Source organism: Astatotilapia calliptera, chromosome 2, assembly GCF_900246225.1.
Source record: "Astatotilapia calliptera chromosome 2, fAstCal1.2, whole genome shotgun sequence".
In the NCBI taxonomy this organism is placed as follows: Eukaryota; Metazoa; Chordata; class Actinopteri; order Cichliformes; family Cichlidae; genus Astatotilapia; species Astatotilapia calliptera.
The window spans coordinates 29179635-29196348 of record NC_039303.1 but is presented as its reverse complement, the minus strand read 5'-3'; the positions used below and the strand labels follow the sequence as shown (position 1 = coordinate 29196348).

At 38.7% G+C, this 16714-nt stretch overlaps 1 protein-coding gene across 2 annotated transcripts in view; it reads left to right on the top strand.

Annotated features, from left to right (window-relative positions):
- The window catches only part of spock1 (SPARC (osteonectin), cwcv and kazal like domains proteoglycan 1), a 109329-nt gene that overhangs the window by 76903 nt on the left and 15712 nt on the right, over positions 1 to 16714 (top strand). For both annotated transcript variants that reach the window (XM_026193125.1, XM_026193133.1), the window contains exons 7-8: positions 5261 to 5393; positions 9168 to 9288. In XM_026193125.1, the coding sequence (XP_026048910.1) occupies positions 5261 to 5393; positions 9168 to 9288 (254 nt within the window). The remainder of the gene's footprint in view (positions 1 to 5260; positions 5394 to 9167; positions 9289 to 16714) is intronic.

Sequence of the window (16714 nt, the reverse complement as noted above, 5' to 3'; positions counted from 1 at the left end):
TGAGGTATGCTTTTTGCTACATTACGAGTGTTTCAGGTCACTGTAGAAAAATCATGCAGTTCCCAATTACTTTTCCAGATGGTATTACATGGTGGATCAAAATTTTGGTTTTTTTTGCTAAGTTGCCTGTTATGTATAGACACAACAGTGGTTTGTTCCTTGACTTAGGTGCCTTTTTAATGTGTGAACACTTTGTTGTTAAGTGTTTTAACAAACCCAGAAACAGATACAAGGACTGGACTGAAAATGAGTGAAAAAGCAGCCAATGTCTAAGAAACGCTTTGAAAGACCTTCAGAAAGGTGAAGACCACTTTAAAAATGATAAGAAAGTCTGGCTCCTAAGGAACAAAGCATGAAAAATGAGAGATTTGTTATAATTTAAGTTTGTCTTTAACAATGGCCAGCATCTAAATTGCACCTAAGAATAATGTAAAGCTAAAAGAAATCTTAAGATCGAGAAAAATACTGGAGTGAGCTTGTACTTTTTGATGAAAGGGACACACTATTATAATGTGAATCTCCAACATACTCTGTTGCAGTCTTTACAACACATCAGAAACAGGTTTGTGAATGTGATTATGATAATGCAACGTTAATTGTGTTTTTGAGCAGTTTTGAAACAGTTTCGAAACACATATTATCTTTGTCATATACCGAAGAGCAGCGGGAGTTTTTTTTCTCACTCTTTAAATCAAATTTGTGCTATTAAGCGAGCTCGAAAAGCTACAACTTATTATATCTTTTAAAGTGCTATGCCAAGTTTAACTTCAATATCCTAACTACCTGCAAGGCAGTTTCAACAAATTACATCAAGCAAAAGCAAACAAGTATCGTTTTGTGTTTTGTGTGTTAGCACTGTGTAATAACTCAGCGTGCTTCATTGACAGACATTGGCTTACGTATTCCCAACACCAATTAATTTTAATCACACTATCTGTTTGCTCTGTCACCACCCAATTTGTTTGTGTTTTCAACCATTGCCAATTTTAAGGGTTTTCAATTTTTCAGTTCAAGAAGCATTTCTTCAAGAAGACATCAGAATATTTCTCTGTCTCTGTCTTGGGTTTAATTGATTTCCTCAAGTCATTAGCTCCTAAGAATCTTGACTATAATCCTTTCTTTCCCTCCATTTGTATTAAATTAATTACAAGTGCTATTTTCGCTCTAATGTGACAAATTATTCACCTGGACTGTGAAATTTCCAAGTATTATCATTCACCCGAGCTTTTGACAATGATATGTATATTATTTTGAATCAATTTAAGATAAACTAGTTGCACCAATTGGCATAAAACCGATTCAGTGTCCTCCTAGAGGCCAAATCCAAACTTTGTTGTTCTCCAGACATTGGCAAACACATATTGTGTAATAATTTACACAGTGATGAAGTATGTCCTGTTTATCTAGATTTTACTCACTGCTTCCCTGTAAACAGCACAAGCAAAAATCCTTATGCAAATTAGTTTCCTTTTCTAAACAGCTGTCGACACAAAAATCCCAAGCACTCTTTGGTCTTCCTCTTCAAACTGAAAGATTTGAGTATAAAACTGACTTTTCTTATTGGGGTGATAATATTTAGCTGCAGGCTTGAACGTCTACATTAGCAACCAAGCTGTAATTCAAAAACCATTATGGAGGCTCGTTTATAATTTTTCGCCCCCTCTGTCCCGCTGTGACGGGGTTGTACTTATGTCAAATCAGAAACTTTACAGACTACAGCATCTTGGAAACTCTCAGCGGGTAGCTGAAATATATTGTTAGATGAGGGAGATAATGATCACTTTCTTTTGTCTGTTTGAGATGGAAATATCGCTACTGTCTTGTCTTCTAATAAAATGATTGGGAGATGGATGAGGGGAAGCGTTGGCCTTTGTGATGAACTTTTGTCTACATTTAGCTGATTGTATGGGTTATTTTTCAGTGATGTGTGCATGCCTGCTGTGCTTTAGCAGCATTAACTAGTTTAGTTAGTTTGTTGCGCTCTTAACATGATTTTATAATGGAATAGACTTAAATGTACATTACTGGGACAAAGTCTTGAACGACCCCTCATTTTGTATATATAATTTGCTTTGTAGGAGCAAGACTGATTTTTTTTTTTTCAATTAATCAGGAGCAATAGTTCAGTTATTCAGGCTTTCTGTAGGTCTGTCTAAGTTTTTCTTTGGACATTGGCTGCTTGTTCACTCGTTTTCAATCCAGTCCTTCTACCTGACAATTTTTTAAAAGATTTTCAGGATTTCTTAAGCCCCTGAACACTGACCTATGAATCATTCAAACATCAAGAATGCACCCGTGTTGTGTTCACACAGATAGTTTAGCAGAGAACCAGTTTTAAATGCTGCAGTTTGATAGGCATGAAATAGTACTTTTTTTAGATTAGGAAACTGGATGTGTAGACAACAAAAGAAGAAGTTACAAGCCTGGAAAAAAAAACTATCTACAAAAGATGAACAATACAGGTTAAGAAACAGTAAAAAATCCAGCAAAGACCTGACACAGGACCTGAGAGATAAATATGGCCTTCAGTCGATTCATCTACTGTTCGCTGAAGCCTCATCAGAACTGATCTCAGTGGAAGGATAGCTGTCAAGAAGCTATTCTTAAGGAAGGAAAATGGGGAGTTTAGGCTGAGGTATTCCAGATTACACAAGAAGTGGACTGAAAATCAGTGGTAACAGGTCTTATACGGTGATGAATCCAAATGTGACATTTTTAGCTCAGATTCCTGTCAGTATGTACGGAGGAGGTCAGGAGAGAGATACCACAGTGAGTGTCTACAGCCATCTGAGAAACACGATGGAGGCTCTGTGGAGGTGAAGACTATTTAAAAAACTCAGAAATTTGAAAAAAAGCTTCTCTCAGAGAGGTCAGGCTTTGTTCAAGAATAAATTTGGTCATAACAAATATTGATTTTCAGGCTTGTTAGAATTGTACAAACTCTGTTTTTTGTTTTATATACTGTATTTACATGTAGGTTTGCACATGTTTAAATAAATGTGGGGTGACTGAAGATTGTAATACCTTAATCCTGTGCTTTTATTATCTTGATCTTATTTGGTGATTTGTTGCATTTTTTGTTTTGTGTTTTATGTATTCTTTTATTTGGTTCATAAATGGTTTCCATGTTTAATCCTTTGACCTTTGGATTATTCACTTCATTTGAAAGCTGCGAGCTGTGTTTATTTAAATTTTAAAATATGGGATAAATAGTTGCAATTTTAAATGGTAAATGGTAAATGGCCTGTATTTATATAGCGCTTTACCAGTCCCTAAGGACCCCAAAGCGCTTTACATATCCAGTCATCCACCCATTCACACACACATTCACACACTGGTGATGGCAAGCTACATTGTAGCCACAGCCACCCTGGGGCGCACTGACAGAGGCGAGGCTGCCGAACACTGGCACCACCGGGCCCTCATTTTAAGGATATTTGCCAACCATTTTTTTATATTTAGTATCTTTTTTGTAATGCTTTGCTGTATATTTGATTAAGGTATTTAATTCACTTAATGAACGAGTCTCAGGACTGGATAATTTAGCCAACAATGATTTATTTGCTGTGTATGCTGTAAAACTTACCAGTTTACATAACTGTACATGAAACTGTTGATCAGAACAAAATATTTGTGAAAACGTTTGTAAGTTACCGTATTTCCCGGACTACAAAGCGCACCTGAATATTAGCCGCACAAGCTAAAATCAGGGGAAAATCCTGTTTTGTACATACATTAGCCGCACCTGACTAAAAGCCGCAGGTGTTTCAATGTTGACTTATCATATGTAAGAGAATATGCACAAAGCGAATTGTCAGGAAAGAGATGGCTGTTTGGAGACACACCCCTTTTATTAATATTTTGAAAAACAAGTTATGGGTACATATTTACATAACTTTTTAGGTATATGTACAAGTAGCGGTAATTACAAGTACAAAACATGTACTGTGCTTCATGAATGAGTAACAAATGTAGTACATAACAATAACCTACAGCACACCAGAAAAATAGATTGGACTACCTTTTAGGCTCAGGTGTAGTGACACGGCTTTAACAAGAAGAAAAGTCACCATCTTTCTCTTCTTCCTGCACACTAAAACCACCAAAGTCCTCTTCTCCAGTGTCGCATAGCGGTACTTTGAAGTTTGTTTTTCGCGCTACTTGTACGGCACTATGTTGCCTGGCGGATGGACATGTGACCAACATACCACTCTTGAACCCGATACTGTGTGTCTGATCACATGCCCTTCCGCCAGGCAACGTAGTGCCGCACAACACCGGAACAAACAAAACAAATCGTCTTACGATATGACAAAAATCATGGAAAATCCATAGAAAAGCCGCACCTGACTAAAAGCCGCAGGGTTCAAAGCTTGTGCAAAAAGTAGCGGCTTATAGCCCGACACTTACGGTAATATTCCAGTGGGAAAGTTTTTTTTGTTTGGTTTGGTTTGGTTTGGGAGGGGGGGGTTTCTGGAATGGATTTTTTTACTATTTTTTGTTCTTGAATATTTTATACATGTCAGACATTCACTTGGTCAGAGGTGTTCTCCAAATTGAGAAATATTACAGAAATTTACAGAATTTTCAAGAGTCTCTTCAGCTTTATTATCTGCTTGATAGATCAGGAGGCAGCCGGGTGTTCAATGAGAGCACTTAGACAGAAATTGCTGCAAGATTTGGATCAAACATAATTACACTGCTTATTGAAAGGGACTTCTCAGAAAATCTGCTTCTTCTGACTCTGACAAAAAAAAAGAATTATGATCATTACAACAATTTCCCTCTGCACACAAATGTTATTATGCCTATACTATATGTACTACTAAAAGTTTGGCTTCTGGCTCTGTGTAATCTTTTACTTTGTATGTCAAAAGTCAAACATATAACTGTCTAAAACAGCAGTCCCCAACCCCCGGGCCTCGGACCGGTACCGGTCCGTGAGTCATTTGGTGCCGGGCCGCGAGAGTTGAGGCTCAGGTGTGGAATGTATGGTTTTCAGGGTTTTTAATCGGTTTTCAGCATTATTTTGTTATCGTTTTGATCGTTAACTCGGTTTTCCTGGGTCTTTTCACGTGTGTTATGAATAAATCTTCTTTTTTTCAGTACCGGTACTAGTTTTATTTTGTTGTATTTATCCGCGACACCTTAAAGGCCGGTCCGTGAAAATATTGTCGGGCATAAAACGGTCCGTGGCTCAAAAAAGGTTGGAGACCGCTGGTCTAAAACATTGTTTGTAATGTTTTTTTCTCTCCACCAGTGTGAAACCCAGGAAAGGCAGTGCAGGCCACAAGCATAGGCTTGAAGCTGGTGCTCATGGGAAATGCAGGCTCTGCTCAGCCCTCCAGTCAACTCCTGTTTGTGGTTCTGATGGGCACACTTACTCCTCCGAGGTGAGACATAACTCTGTTAGCATCATTGGAATATGAGCATCTATAGTTTTGATGCTCTTACTCAATGTGCTCATTCTTCTTCAAATTCATCAGTCGTCACCTTTTCTTCCTACCCAGATGCCTCCACTGCATTGATTCATTTTGAGCTGCAGGTTCCCAATAGTCTGCTGAGCAAATTTCTCAAAACATCACATTGCCTGTGATGTCACTGGGCATTTTGGAAAAACTGTTCACCCATTGTCCCGTGCAATTCTTTCTAGCCACTAACTCCTACCTGTAAGCGCCTCCTGAGCTACATAAAATCGCACATAGACACAAACTCACCATGTAATTAGAAAAGACATTTCACGGTTTAACCTTTGTGATAAGTCAAGAAGAAAGTAAATAGAAGAAGTTAGGGCTGGGGGAGGCGAAGATCGATATCCAGGGGCAGAAAATGCCATAAAGAAGTGAGGCTCCGTCCTTGGTATAACACACTGTAGATTCTTATTGACGTCCATGTTCATCTTAACTTCTTGTCCTTGTATTCAACCCTTTGGTTGTCAGCAGTGAAACACAGTCCAATACACAGAAACCGTAAAACATAATGGACAGCACTTTAGTGTCTTACACAGCTAATTCAAAGTCTTAATGACAGTTATTGGCAAAATGCAGCAATCTGGGAACTGAAGACTTTTTGTCACTTTCGCTGTAATGTATTCCAACATTTCAGTCAGGAACTTACCTTAACAGCGCAATTTTGTCTGATGAGACACAATCAATAAAAGTAGAGCAGTATATGTTTTTGTGTGTTGGAAATTTTTGGGGGGACATCCCAACATTAAGCATGTTAATCTCCTCAGCTCCTTTGGAAGATAACTGCTCAATTGAACTGTCAAATGTACAAATATATATGATTGTGAGATTTAGATAGAATTTTTGTATAAGCTATATAGATGTTGGCACTCACGGTGCCCTAGGCAATTTCAATGCAAAGTTTGTTCAAGATTGGTCCACTCGTCTAGAAGGAGAAGGGAACATACATGCGTACATACACACATACACACATACATTGATCTTTATAGCACGGTGACACTGTGGTTGAAGTGTGCTGTAGATTCAAATAGCCTCCATAAGCTTCCATTTATGTTATAGTTAGAGAACATCCATCCATCTATACATTTTCTTAACCACACTGTTCCAGTTCAGGACTGAGGGAAGAATTCAAATGAACTCAATTTTATTTATATAGCACAAAATCACAACAACAGTCACCTCAAGGTGCTTTATATTGTAAGGTAAAGACCCTATAATAATACAGAGAAAATCACAACAACCACTTGACCCCTATGAGCAAGCACTTGGCAACCTTGGCAAGGAAAAACGTTTAAGAAGAGGAAATCTCTGGCAGCGGTCTGCCACGACCTGCTGGGGGTTAGGGTCATAGGGTAGGAGGTGGAGTACAAAAATAATAGTAAATAGATAATGCTAACTGGCTAATAAACATTTTCATGCGCATCCTTATGTTTTGTTGACCCACGCACCTACCCAGACCTCCATCCTTACTGCACCAGCGAAATCCACAACTGCAACTCCAACCAATCAGTATGACACAAACTGCGATTATCAAGGTCTGTGCCCTGACCCGCAGAAGTCGGGACGTAGGCCTCGCTAATGACCAACACTGCCTGTGAGCTGGGACTGAGCTGAGGAGGAGTCGTGTTAAAGGCGAAAAAAGAGGAAGAACAAAAAGCCGGGGGAGGGCTAGGAAATCCCTCTGCTCTCTGTGGTAAATTAGTTGGAGGGGTTCAGTTAGCTGCTGGAGTGATGGGTCCCTGTGGCCCAACTTAAACTCTGCTCACCAGTGAGCTGCTGGTCTCAAGCTTATTCATGTTTTATTATTACATTACATGCCTCCCTCATCATAACCACACACACACTCTCACACACACTCAATATCCTATTAAGAGGACAGTGCTCTTATCTCCTGAGAGGCTTCGGCCCACTAAGTTAAATCCATTACTTACTTCCTCTTAAATCATCCTTTCTCCTCTCCTCTCCCCTCGGCTTCTCTCCTCACCTCACCTCTATTTTTACTTGACCAAGTCAGGTGTTAAAATACTGTTTCATCAAAACCACATTAACCCCAGGAGAGAGACAAACATAAAGATTCATGGTGCCTCTCTCTCTCTGACAGTGACTGGGGGAGGACATCCATTTCCCCCACCCTCTATCCCCACCCGTCTCTCTCTCTTTCTCTTTCTCCCTCTCCCATCCGCAGACAGCTAATTCAATATGTTGAAAACAGGACAGAGCACTGTTCCTTTGTCAACAGATTTCATTAAGCAACATTAGCGGCGCTATCAAAGAGGTGACAGGGAGGAAATGATGGATTTGAATTAGAACGTGGGAAATTAAAGTGCTGGAAGGATAAGGCTAAGCCTGTGTAAGGCGTGATATGCGTATAGATGTTTATGCACCGTCATGGTCCCACTCTGACAAATCCTGTCGTCATCATCTCGCAAACAGAATTTACATATCTCATTTCAGTTTTCATTATTCCTCTTGGAAGGGTCTGGTAATTGGATTTTTTTTCCTCCAACTAGTCCAAACAATTTCTTATCCCTCACTTACCTGAAATGAGATTTATGCTGTTAAATTACATTCAGAAGTAGTCCGTCTTGCTTTTTGGGTTGCATTAGGTTTGTACTGCAGTGAATAATAGAATGTCAACGGGAATCTCGGTTTCTAATGGCATGTCTACATGACTGCCTAACGGACATATTTGTTCATCCAAGATAAATGACCAATCCTGTATCAGCAAATGTTTCCCATAATCAGCTCAAATAAGAAATATTCACGTTTTTGTTTTGTTGTAATTTCATATATACAATAATAAACCACCATGGTTTAGACATACCAGCTAAGGAGCGCCATTATTTGTTTTCACCTCAGGTAACATCCAGTTCCCACATAACGCAGCTCAGTACAAATTCTATAGTAAACACTCACTTCCTGATGCTTGCCAAATCTTCCAAAGTTCACGCTTGTTTGCATGGTTTGCAGAAAAATGTTTTTGCTCATAGTTACCATCTTTCAGTTCAGTCAGGTCAAAGTTGTAGATTCAGGGCAATATTTTGGACTGAAAGTGCTCGTGAAGTGTTGCCTCCTTAGACTGCAGTATATAATAGGGATCTTTAATACACCCATGCACTCTGGTTTTTATTTTTATTTCTTTCCCGCAAACTTTGTCAATGATTTCGTCAATGACAGCTTGTTGTCTTACACTCATAGCGCTTGCAAGGCCACAGGTGACATTATACAACATGCAGATGAATTTATTTTTATTTATTTAGCTGTGTAGTATCTCAAGTGTAAGGAAAAAATGTTTGAAGGATTTTGTATTGCTCATGTTAGGAATAAAGTGGAAATTTCAAGAATAAGTTGAGAATAAAGTGGAAATGTTGAGCATAAGATCAAGTCCATTGCCAGCTATTTCACTTACAAAATTAACTATTTCATGTTTAGTTTTATTCTGCACCATCTCTTCAAAGCCCTTATACGTATCACCACACTGTATAACAAATTTATCCTCACAATCCCAATTGTTTTCTTTGAAATACTATTTCAGCATTTTTTTAATCAAAATAATGAGTTTATTTTCAAAGTTTTAACATCATTCTCAAAACGCAAAACAACAACAAAAAAACTTGTCAAATTAGTGTTTCCTTTTTGCTCTTGTCATCAGTGATTGTGGGAATTAGACCCTGAAAAGGTCTTTGTGGTTTTTTACAGTGTAAATTGGAGTTCCAGAGCTGCCTGTCTGGGAAGAAAATCTCAGTGAAATGTGATGGGCTATGTCCCTGCTTGCCCAGTCAGGAGCTCAGCAAACCACTGCACAATGGCGAGAAGGCTGGTGAGTACTTAACCTGATAGTCATCTTTTTTCTTTAACCATCAGGTTTAAAGTTGCTTCCTTTTTATTTAGGCGGTTACGTAGTTAGTCGTGTTTGCCTTTATTTGAGCTGAAAAAGATTATCTGCATTTTAGCAATTTTCAGCTTCAGAAGCACTCTACTATGTCTCACCAGACACACACACACAAAAACATCCTTTCACTGGTAATCCCTCAAACTCTCTGGTGATTCAAAGTGTTTCCATCCTTTTCCTGTCACCCCTCTCCTTACTTATGTTATTTTCTTTCCTTACCGTCCCATCACCCCCACCCATTCTCTGACAGCTGCAGGGATCAGTGATGGAGTGAGTGTGTGTGTGTCTTATTGTTTGTCATGGAAATAGGATTTCAGCAGATGGATGGAAAGATTCTGGTAGAGAAATGCAATCTAAAGGAAAGCAGCAAAGGAATAGGATGGATTGTTATCGTTACAGACTTCCTCTCTCACAAATAGGGGATTGGTGGAATGGTTTTACTTTGTGTAGTGTTGATCTATCTATCTATCTATCTATCTATCTATCTATCTATCTATCTATCTATCTATCTATCTATCTATCTATCTATCTATCTATCTATCTATCTATCTATCTATCTATCTATCTATCTATCTCTCTCTCTCTCTCTCTCCCTCTCTATCTATCTCTCTATCTCTCTCTCTCTCTCTCTCTCTCTCTCTCTCTCTATCTCTCTCTCTCTCTCTCTCTCTCTCTATCTCTCTCTCTCTCTCTATCTCTCTCTATATATATATATATATATCTATACTTCATACAGAAATCAAACTGTACTCTCAGAGGTCTTATCTAATTACTATTTGATTGTGAAGCATTTATAAAGCTCCCGAGGTTCAGTGTCTGCTAATTAATGACAACTCTTTCTTTATCTTACAGTCTCGTCCATTAGCTTAAGTCTGAATGAATGGCGGGAACAGAAAGTGATGCGGTTACAGAGAAGTGTTTTAACAACTTGACTGCTGTCTAATTAATTCCCTTCTGTCTTTGCTCAATAAAAACTATAATTATGTGTTTGGTTTGCTAAGAGTCTGGCTCTGAGAGGGAACAGAGTGGATGAGTTTGTGGGAAAAAAGGAAATCTATTTCCAGATCTTGGACACTGTCAGCATGCAGCATTGGGGGGTTTTTTCTGTCTGGCTTCCTGCTTTGACTCTTTTCACTAAGGTCTATTTTTTCTGTCCCTATTTCTCATTTAAATAAGTTCATCTATGGTTTTGTCTTCCTCTTTTTATGACTCTCACTGACCTTTTCAGCACAGTCTGTCCTAAAAACCATCGATCAGATAGCAGGTCCAAATGTTTGTGCATTCAGAGGTGGCAGGGATAAGTGAAATGTTTGTCGTCTCCCAACCTGATAGAATCTCTCATTAGATCAGCAACATAAAATGGTAAACAGATGGGGGTGGCAGTAGGTGAGGAAAACACTCTGCGTATGTGTGAGATTGTGTTCCTGTGGTAACAGTCAATAGATTGCATCAGGTTGATATGTGCAGTCATTCGACTGTGTTTACGGAGTTTGAACATTGGTACCAGACTAGTAAATATCTCACTTCGCACTACACCTGCGTCTGTAACTGCAGGACCATAAGCATCACTTTATCAGTAAACAGTGCTGTTGTGTTACTGCCCCTCTGTGTTTGCTTGTTTCGGGTTTTTTCTCTGCTTAGATTCAGACACAGGAAGAACGACAGATGGTGTGCACTCTAATGTGTACCTGTACAAGTGTTCATGCAGGCTATTGTTTTAATATTCACTTTAATTAGATTTAATAAAAAGGAATAGATGATAGTGGGTTTTTTTCTTTTTTAAATTTTGTTTGTTTTGTCATATGCACAGTTGTAAATATGGGAAAATGCACATTTATTATTAGATATATGATGTATTATAGATAATGGCGCGTGCACACGCAGCGACCAGCAGTGAGAGTTTGGCGTCCTTGTATAAATGTTCTGTGTGTTTTAAGTGTTTTGCTTTTATGGGTACTTTTATGGATTTTTCAGGTTTTAGGCTTCTCTCGTTTTTACTTAAAGAATAAAATGGCTGCAAATAAACCTGATTAAGACTGGTCCAGTATGAAAAAAGACCCAAATCATGCAGTCAGGTCACTCTGGATGGCTTCTGTTCAGACTTTAGGTTAGCTAATATACTTTATCATCTTTAAAATCATTTTCATACTTTTTTTCCGCCATAATGATTCAGGAACTGCTTCAAAGCTTGGAAATAATCAGTATTTTAACATTGCCCTAAGGAGTGATGAAAAGGCTTTCTGCTCCATATGACTAAATATATGTCATGGACCTGACAATTTCTATGGTTGTTTATTTAAATCTTGTGCTTAACAGCTGAGACCTGTATTTCACTGCATTTTTAAAAAGTCTTCACAGGCACAGTGTTGCATGGAAAGAAGCTGTTTTAGTTCCTGCTCCTAAATCCATTTGTCAATTATCTTTACATCAGTTGATAGGAAAATAATTGAAAATCTCAACGAACTAAGTATATCCTTGATCCTATGCAGTTAGCTTATAAACCACACAAAGGAGTAGATGATGCCACAATAACCTTGATGAACATAACTGTTAAACACTTAGAAGGAAATACTTCTCATGGTCTCATGGTCAGCTACTGTTTGTTGAGTTTTCTTTGACCTTCAACACAATTCAGTCTCACATTTTAATCAGAAGGCGACTGGCATCCCACAGGATGTGTGCTTTTACCCTTATTTATTATCTGTTATCTATTATTTATTCCATACACAAATATGTGTGTACAGAGTTGGGTATGAAAGCAGGCTCATTTTAAAGTATCAAGATGACTCTGTTATTGTTAGTCAGCTCCAGGATAATGAGCCCAACCGTGGCACAGTCCTTGATGATTTTGTTAAAAAGTAATATGTGATCACTGGCTTTAGAACATGTACTCATACACAAGAGATCGCATCCATTAAGGGTCAGACGGTGGAATGTGTTCGGTCTTATGAATGTCTTGGAGCAATTATTGATTCAAACTTTGAAACAAACTGTGAAGCTGTGTGGGGACAAAAGGGCATCGGCGGCTGTCATGTTCAAGGAAAATTTCTCATTTCCACTGTGATAAATCCATGCTGATGTTATCTGATTGTGCTTTTAGTGAGACGTTTGTCTTTTTTCTGAGTGTCATGGATTGGTTATTTATCTATAGAGAGCAGAAGTCATATCATAAGTCATAGTTATATCAGAAGTCATAGTTTGCCCCTTGGGGATAAATAAAGTCTGATTCTGATATCGTTGGATGGTTTAATTGACCGTTTGGTGAGCTTCAGCTTGACACGGGCCTGTAGCTGGTTTGATTTTACTTTTTTACTTTTTTGATTGTTACAATCAGTTGCATTTAAAAAGTTCCAAGTGTCTATTTTGAGGGGGTTAAAATTGCTTAAAAGTTTTGTTATTGACTCCATAGTATTCATATGTTATAAGTGTGACTTCAGGATCCGCTTGCATCAGGAAGGGCATCCATACGGTGGCCCCGAGAGGCCAAACGGACTGCAACTTAAGAAAACACCAGCAATGAGAAAAAAGCTGTAAAAGCATACAAAACACGTTGGAAATAGGAAAAAACATCAAGGGAAATGTTTCTGGGGAGACAATAACCCGACGGACCAGTTGCAGGAACCCAAAACATGCTAGGTGTCTTTTATCATGTTATTGTCTCCTGAGAAACACTTCCCTTGTGCTTTTGGAAATCTGTTTTTTCCTATTTCCGTTGTGTTTTGTGTGCTTTTGCAGCGTTTTTCTTTTTGCTGGTGTTTTCTTAAGTTGCTGTCCATTTGGCCTCTCAGGGCCACCATACATAGTATAAAAAAAATGCCGCATCAAACACAAACTACCTGCTGTGGTGTGGAATAAGGGAGCAGCAAGAAGTAGCTTGCCAAACTTCCTTTAGTTGGCTCCAGTCTTAGGAAATCTACTATTTTTAGCATTAACATGTCAGTAATTAATCCAATGGGATTGCTTATTACTTTTGACTGATATAAAATTAGCATGCAGTGCCTTTCTTGACAGACAGCAAAGTTTTACTTCAAAGCTTTTTACTGCAGCAATGACTAAGGAATCACTTTGACCACATCTGTCTGTGCTAAAACTCATGAAACAACAACAACATTTTCCTTACGTGGCTTCACTAATTCCCATTCATGCAACTTATGTATGAATGGGAATTAGTGGTGTTTCCAACATATAAGCACAAACAGCAGAAGAACAGCTTGTTTCTTAAAGAAAGAGCAAACTATTATATTAGAAAAATGCACAGTGGTTAAGTGCCCAAATCCAACCGGGTGCTAAGCAGTACGTAAGTAACAGAAAAAAACCCACTAAGCATGTGTGCCCTAAGGACTTTAAGTCATTCGTAACAAGGTAAAAGCACTGGATCAAGTCCATTTAAAGCCAGGAGGCATATCTGCAAAAAAGAAGCACACCATTTCAATTACACGACTTATCAGTATGTGGCACCATCATTAAGGCTCTGGTATATCCAGCTATAATGACAATAGCATATTCCATTAAACCGATGTTATGCTTGCATGTATTCTTATAGCGTTGTAGTGTGTGCCTGATTGTTTCAGCTGCAACCCCGGAGGTATTAGATGCTCTGAGATCAAGTTTTAAAAACATATAACACATCATTTAAAATCATAAATAGACTTGCTTTTACTTTTATATGATATCAAGTTCAACTGTGTATGATTACATCACTATTTAAAGCTTATAAATTACACAAATTTATTGTAATTGTTAATATCACTGATTTGACCTTGTTATATTTACAAGAAGTGCTTAAATGAGCCAAACATAATATTCTCTTTTTAAATATAATGTGCATGTTTTCATATCTTCCTGTAAACACTGTGGGGCTACACTGAGGCTGGAAAACACATTATGCTCTAATACTTGGGGCTCAAGAGTTGGGAGTTCGCCTTGTAATCGGAAGGTTGCCGGTTCGAGCCCCAGCTCGGACAGTCTCGGTCGTTGTGTCCTTGGGCAAGACACTTCACCTACCGCCTACTGGTGTTGGCCAGAAGGGCCGATGGCGCGATATGGCAGCCTCGCTTCTGTCAGTCTGCCCCAGGGCAGCTGTGGCTACAACTGTAGCTTGCCTCCACCAGTGTGTGACTGGGTGGATGACTGGGTGTGTAAAGTGCTTTGGGGTCCCTAGGGGGGACTAGTAAAAGCGCTATACAAATACAGACCATTTACCATTTTACTTAAATTTACTCCTGTAGTCGTTTTATACCGTTTATTTATAATGAGCACATAGACTGTTAAGGTGAGTCTAATGATTAAAACATTTATATAACTGTCAGTAAACCCAGTAAACAAGACACTTTAAATTCCTTTCCATTACATTAAGTAAACACTGAATATAGATGCCTTAGAATTTGCTGCCAGGGCAACATTTAGCACTTTTTCTGCAACCTGAGATCTAATTAAAAATTTTCTGATTAACCCTGTGTTAAACAGTCACCCACTATTCCTTATGTAACAGAAGAGGTAAACTTATTAGTCATTGGATTTTTGTTTGTTTATTTATTGTTTGTTTGCTTTTTTTGTACGCTAATGTAGGATGTAGTGTAGTAAAGTATTCAAGCTTAAAAGTAACAGAATACAAAGCAGTAGATTTTGCTATATTGTTGGAGTTTTTCAAAGAATTTGAACTCTTAAATTAGGTGTCACTTCATTATTTGCACTGTGCTAGTATCAGGTTGGATCGCTTTTGCTTTCTAAGCTGCTTTTTTGTGGCACTGATTCAGCAAGGTGATGGAAACATTCCTCAGAGATTTTGGCCTATATTGTCATGATAGCGTCACACAGTTGGTGCACATCCATGATGAGAATGTCCTGTTCCACCACATCCCAAAGGTGCTCTATTAGAGTGAGTTCTGGTGGCTGTGCAGGCTTTTTGAGTGCAGTGAACTCATTGTCATGTTCAAGAAACCAATTTGAGATCATTTGAGCTTTGTGAAATGATGCTTTATCCTGCTGGAAGCAGCCATCAGAAGATGGGTACGGTGTGGTCATAAAGGGATGGACGTGGTCAGCAACAATACTGAGTAGCCTGTGGGAGTTAAACAATGCTTAAGTGGTAGTAAGGGGAACCAAGTGTGCCGAGAAAATATCCGCCTCACCATTACACTACCAGCTGCAGCTCAGCCGTTGATACAAAGCTGGATGGATCCATGCTTTCATGTTTGCTAGTGCCAAGTTTTGACCGTGCCATCTGAATGTTGCAGCAGAAATCAAAACTTATCAGACTAGCCAACATTTTTTCCAATCTTCTGTTGCCCTATTTTAGTGAGCCCATGCAAATTGAACCTACAGTTTTGTGTTCTTTACTGACAGGTGTGGTCTCCTGCTTCAGGGTTTGACATGTTGTGCTTTCAAAGATACTCTTCTGCATACTATGGCTTTAATGAATGTTTACCTTCCTATCAGATTGAAGCACTCTGGCCATTGTCCTCTAACTTCCGGCTTCAACGAGTAATTTTCACCTAAAGACCTGCCTCTCACTGGATATTTCTCTTTTCCAGGCCATTTTGTGTAAACCCTGGAGATGGTTAAGTGGGAAAATCCTAGCAGCTCAGCAGTTTCTAAAATACTATCCGGCACAAACAATCAAGCCAGCTTTAAAGTCACTTTAATCAGTTTTCTTCTCCACTTGGACGCTCGGCTTGAATGGCAAAGTGAACACTGAATATATATTTATTATAGCTACATTTTTTTAGTTCATCTTGAACTCTGCACTTCCATAAAAAGGCTTTTACAAGACAGAAAATATATACACAGATGGAATAGGGCACGCAAGGGGCCACATAGTCTGAGGATTGGGAATAAATGAATTTGTTGCCTGTCATATGACTATGCAAAGGCATCGAACACTTTCTGTACATAGATTTCAGTCTTTGTATCTTATGTCTGCTGCACACTACCTTGATTTTGAATGATAGCTGTAGAAGAGTCTACGCTGCAGCATGCAATTTATTTGGAGAGCAGGGTGAATATTGTTGTTTTTCTTTGACAAGGCAGAGTGGTAGTCTTCAGATTCCATGTTTGCGAGTATACTTTTCCCTAAACCACACTAATAACCTTTATTTATCACTGAGTGGTAGCGGGCCTATGGGGAACATGTGTGTTTGTCAGTCACATCACTCCCACTTTTCCCTTTGACTCCTCAGTCTCCTCCTCCCTCTCCCAACTCTATCAGTTTCTCATTTATTTTCTGTCTCAAGCCTCCACTCCATCATTTTGCAGAGTGTTAGGTTAAAGTTCCACCTCCGCTTTTTTGTCTTTCTCGTTGTTGCTGTTGTTTCTTGTTTTTTGGGGATTTTTTTGGATTGTTTAGAAGACTGTG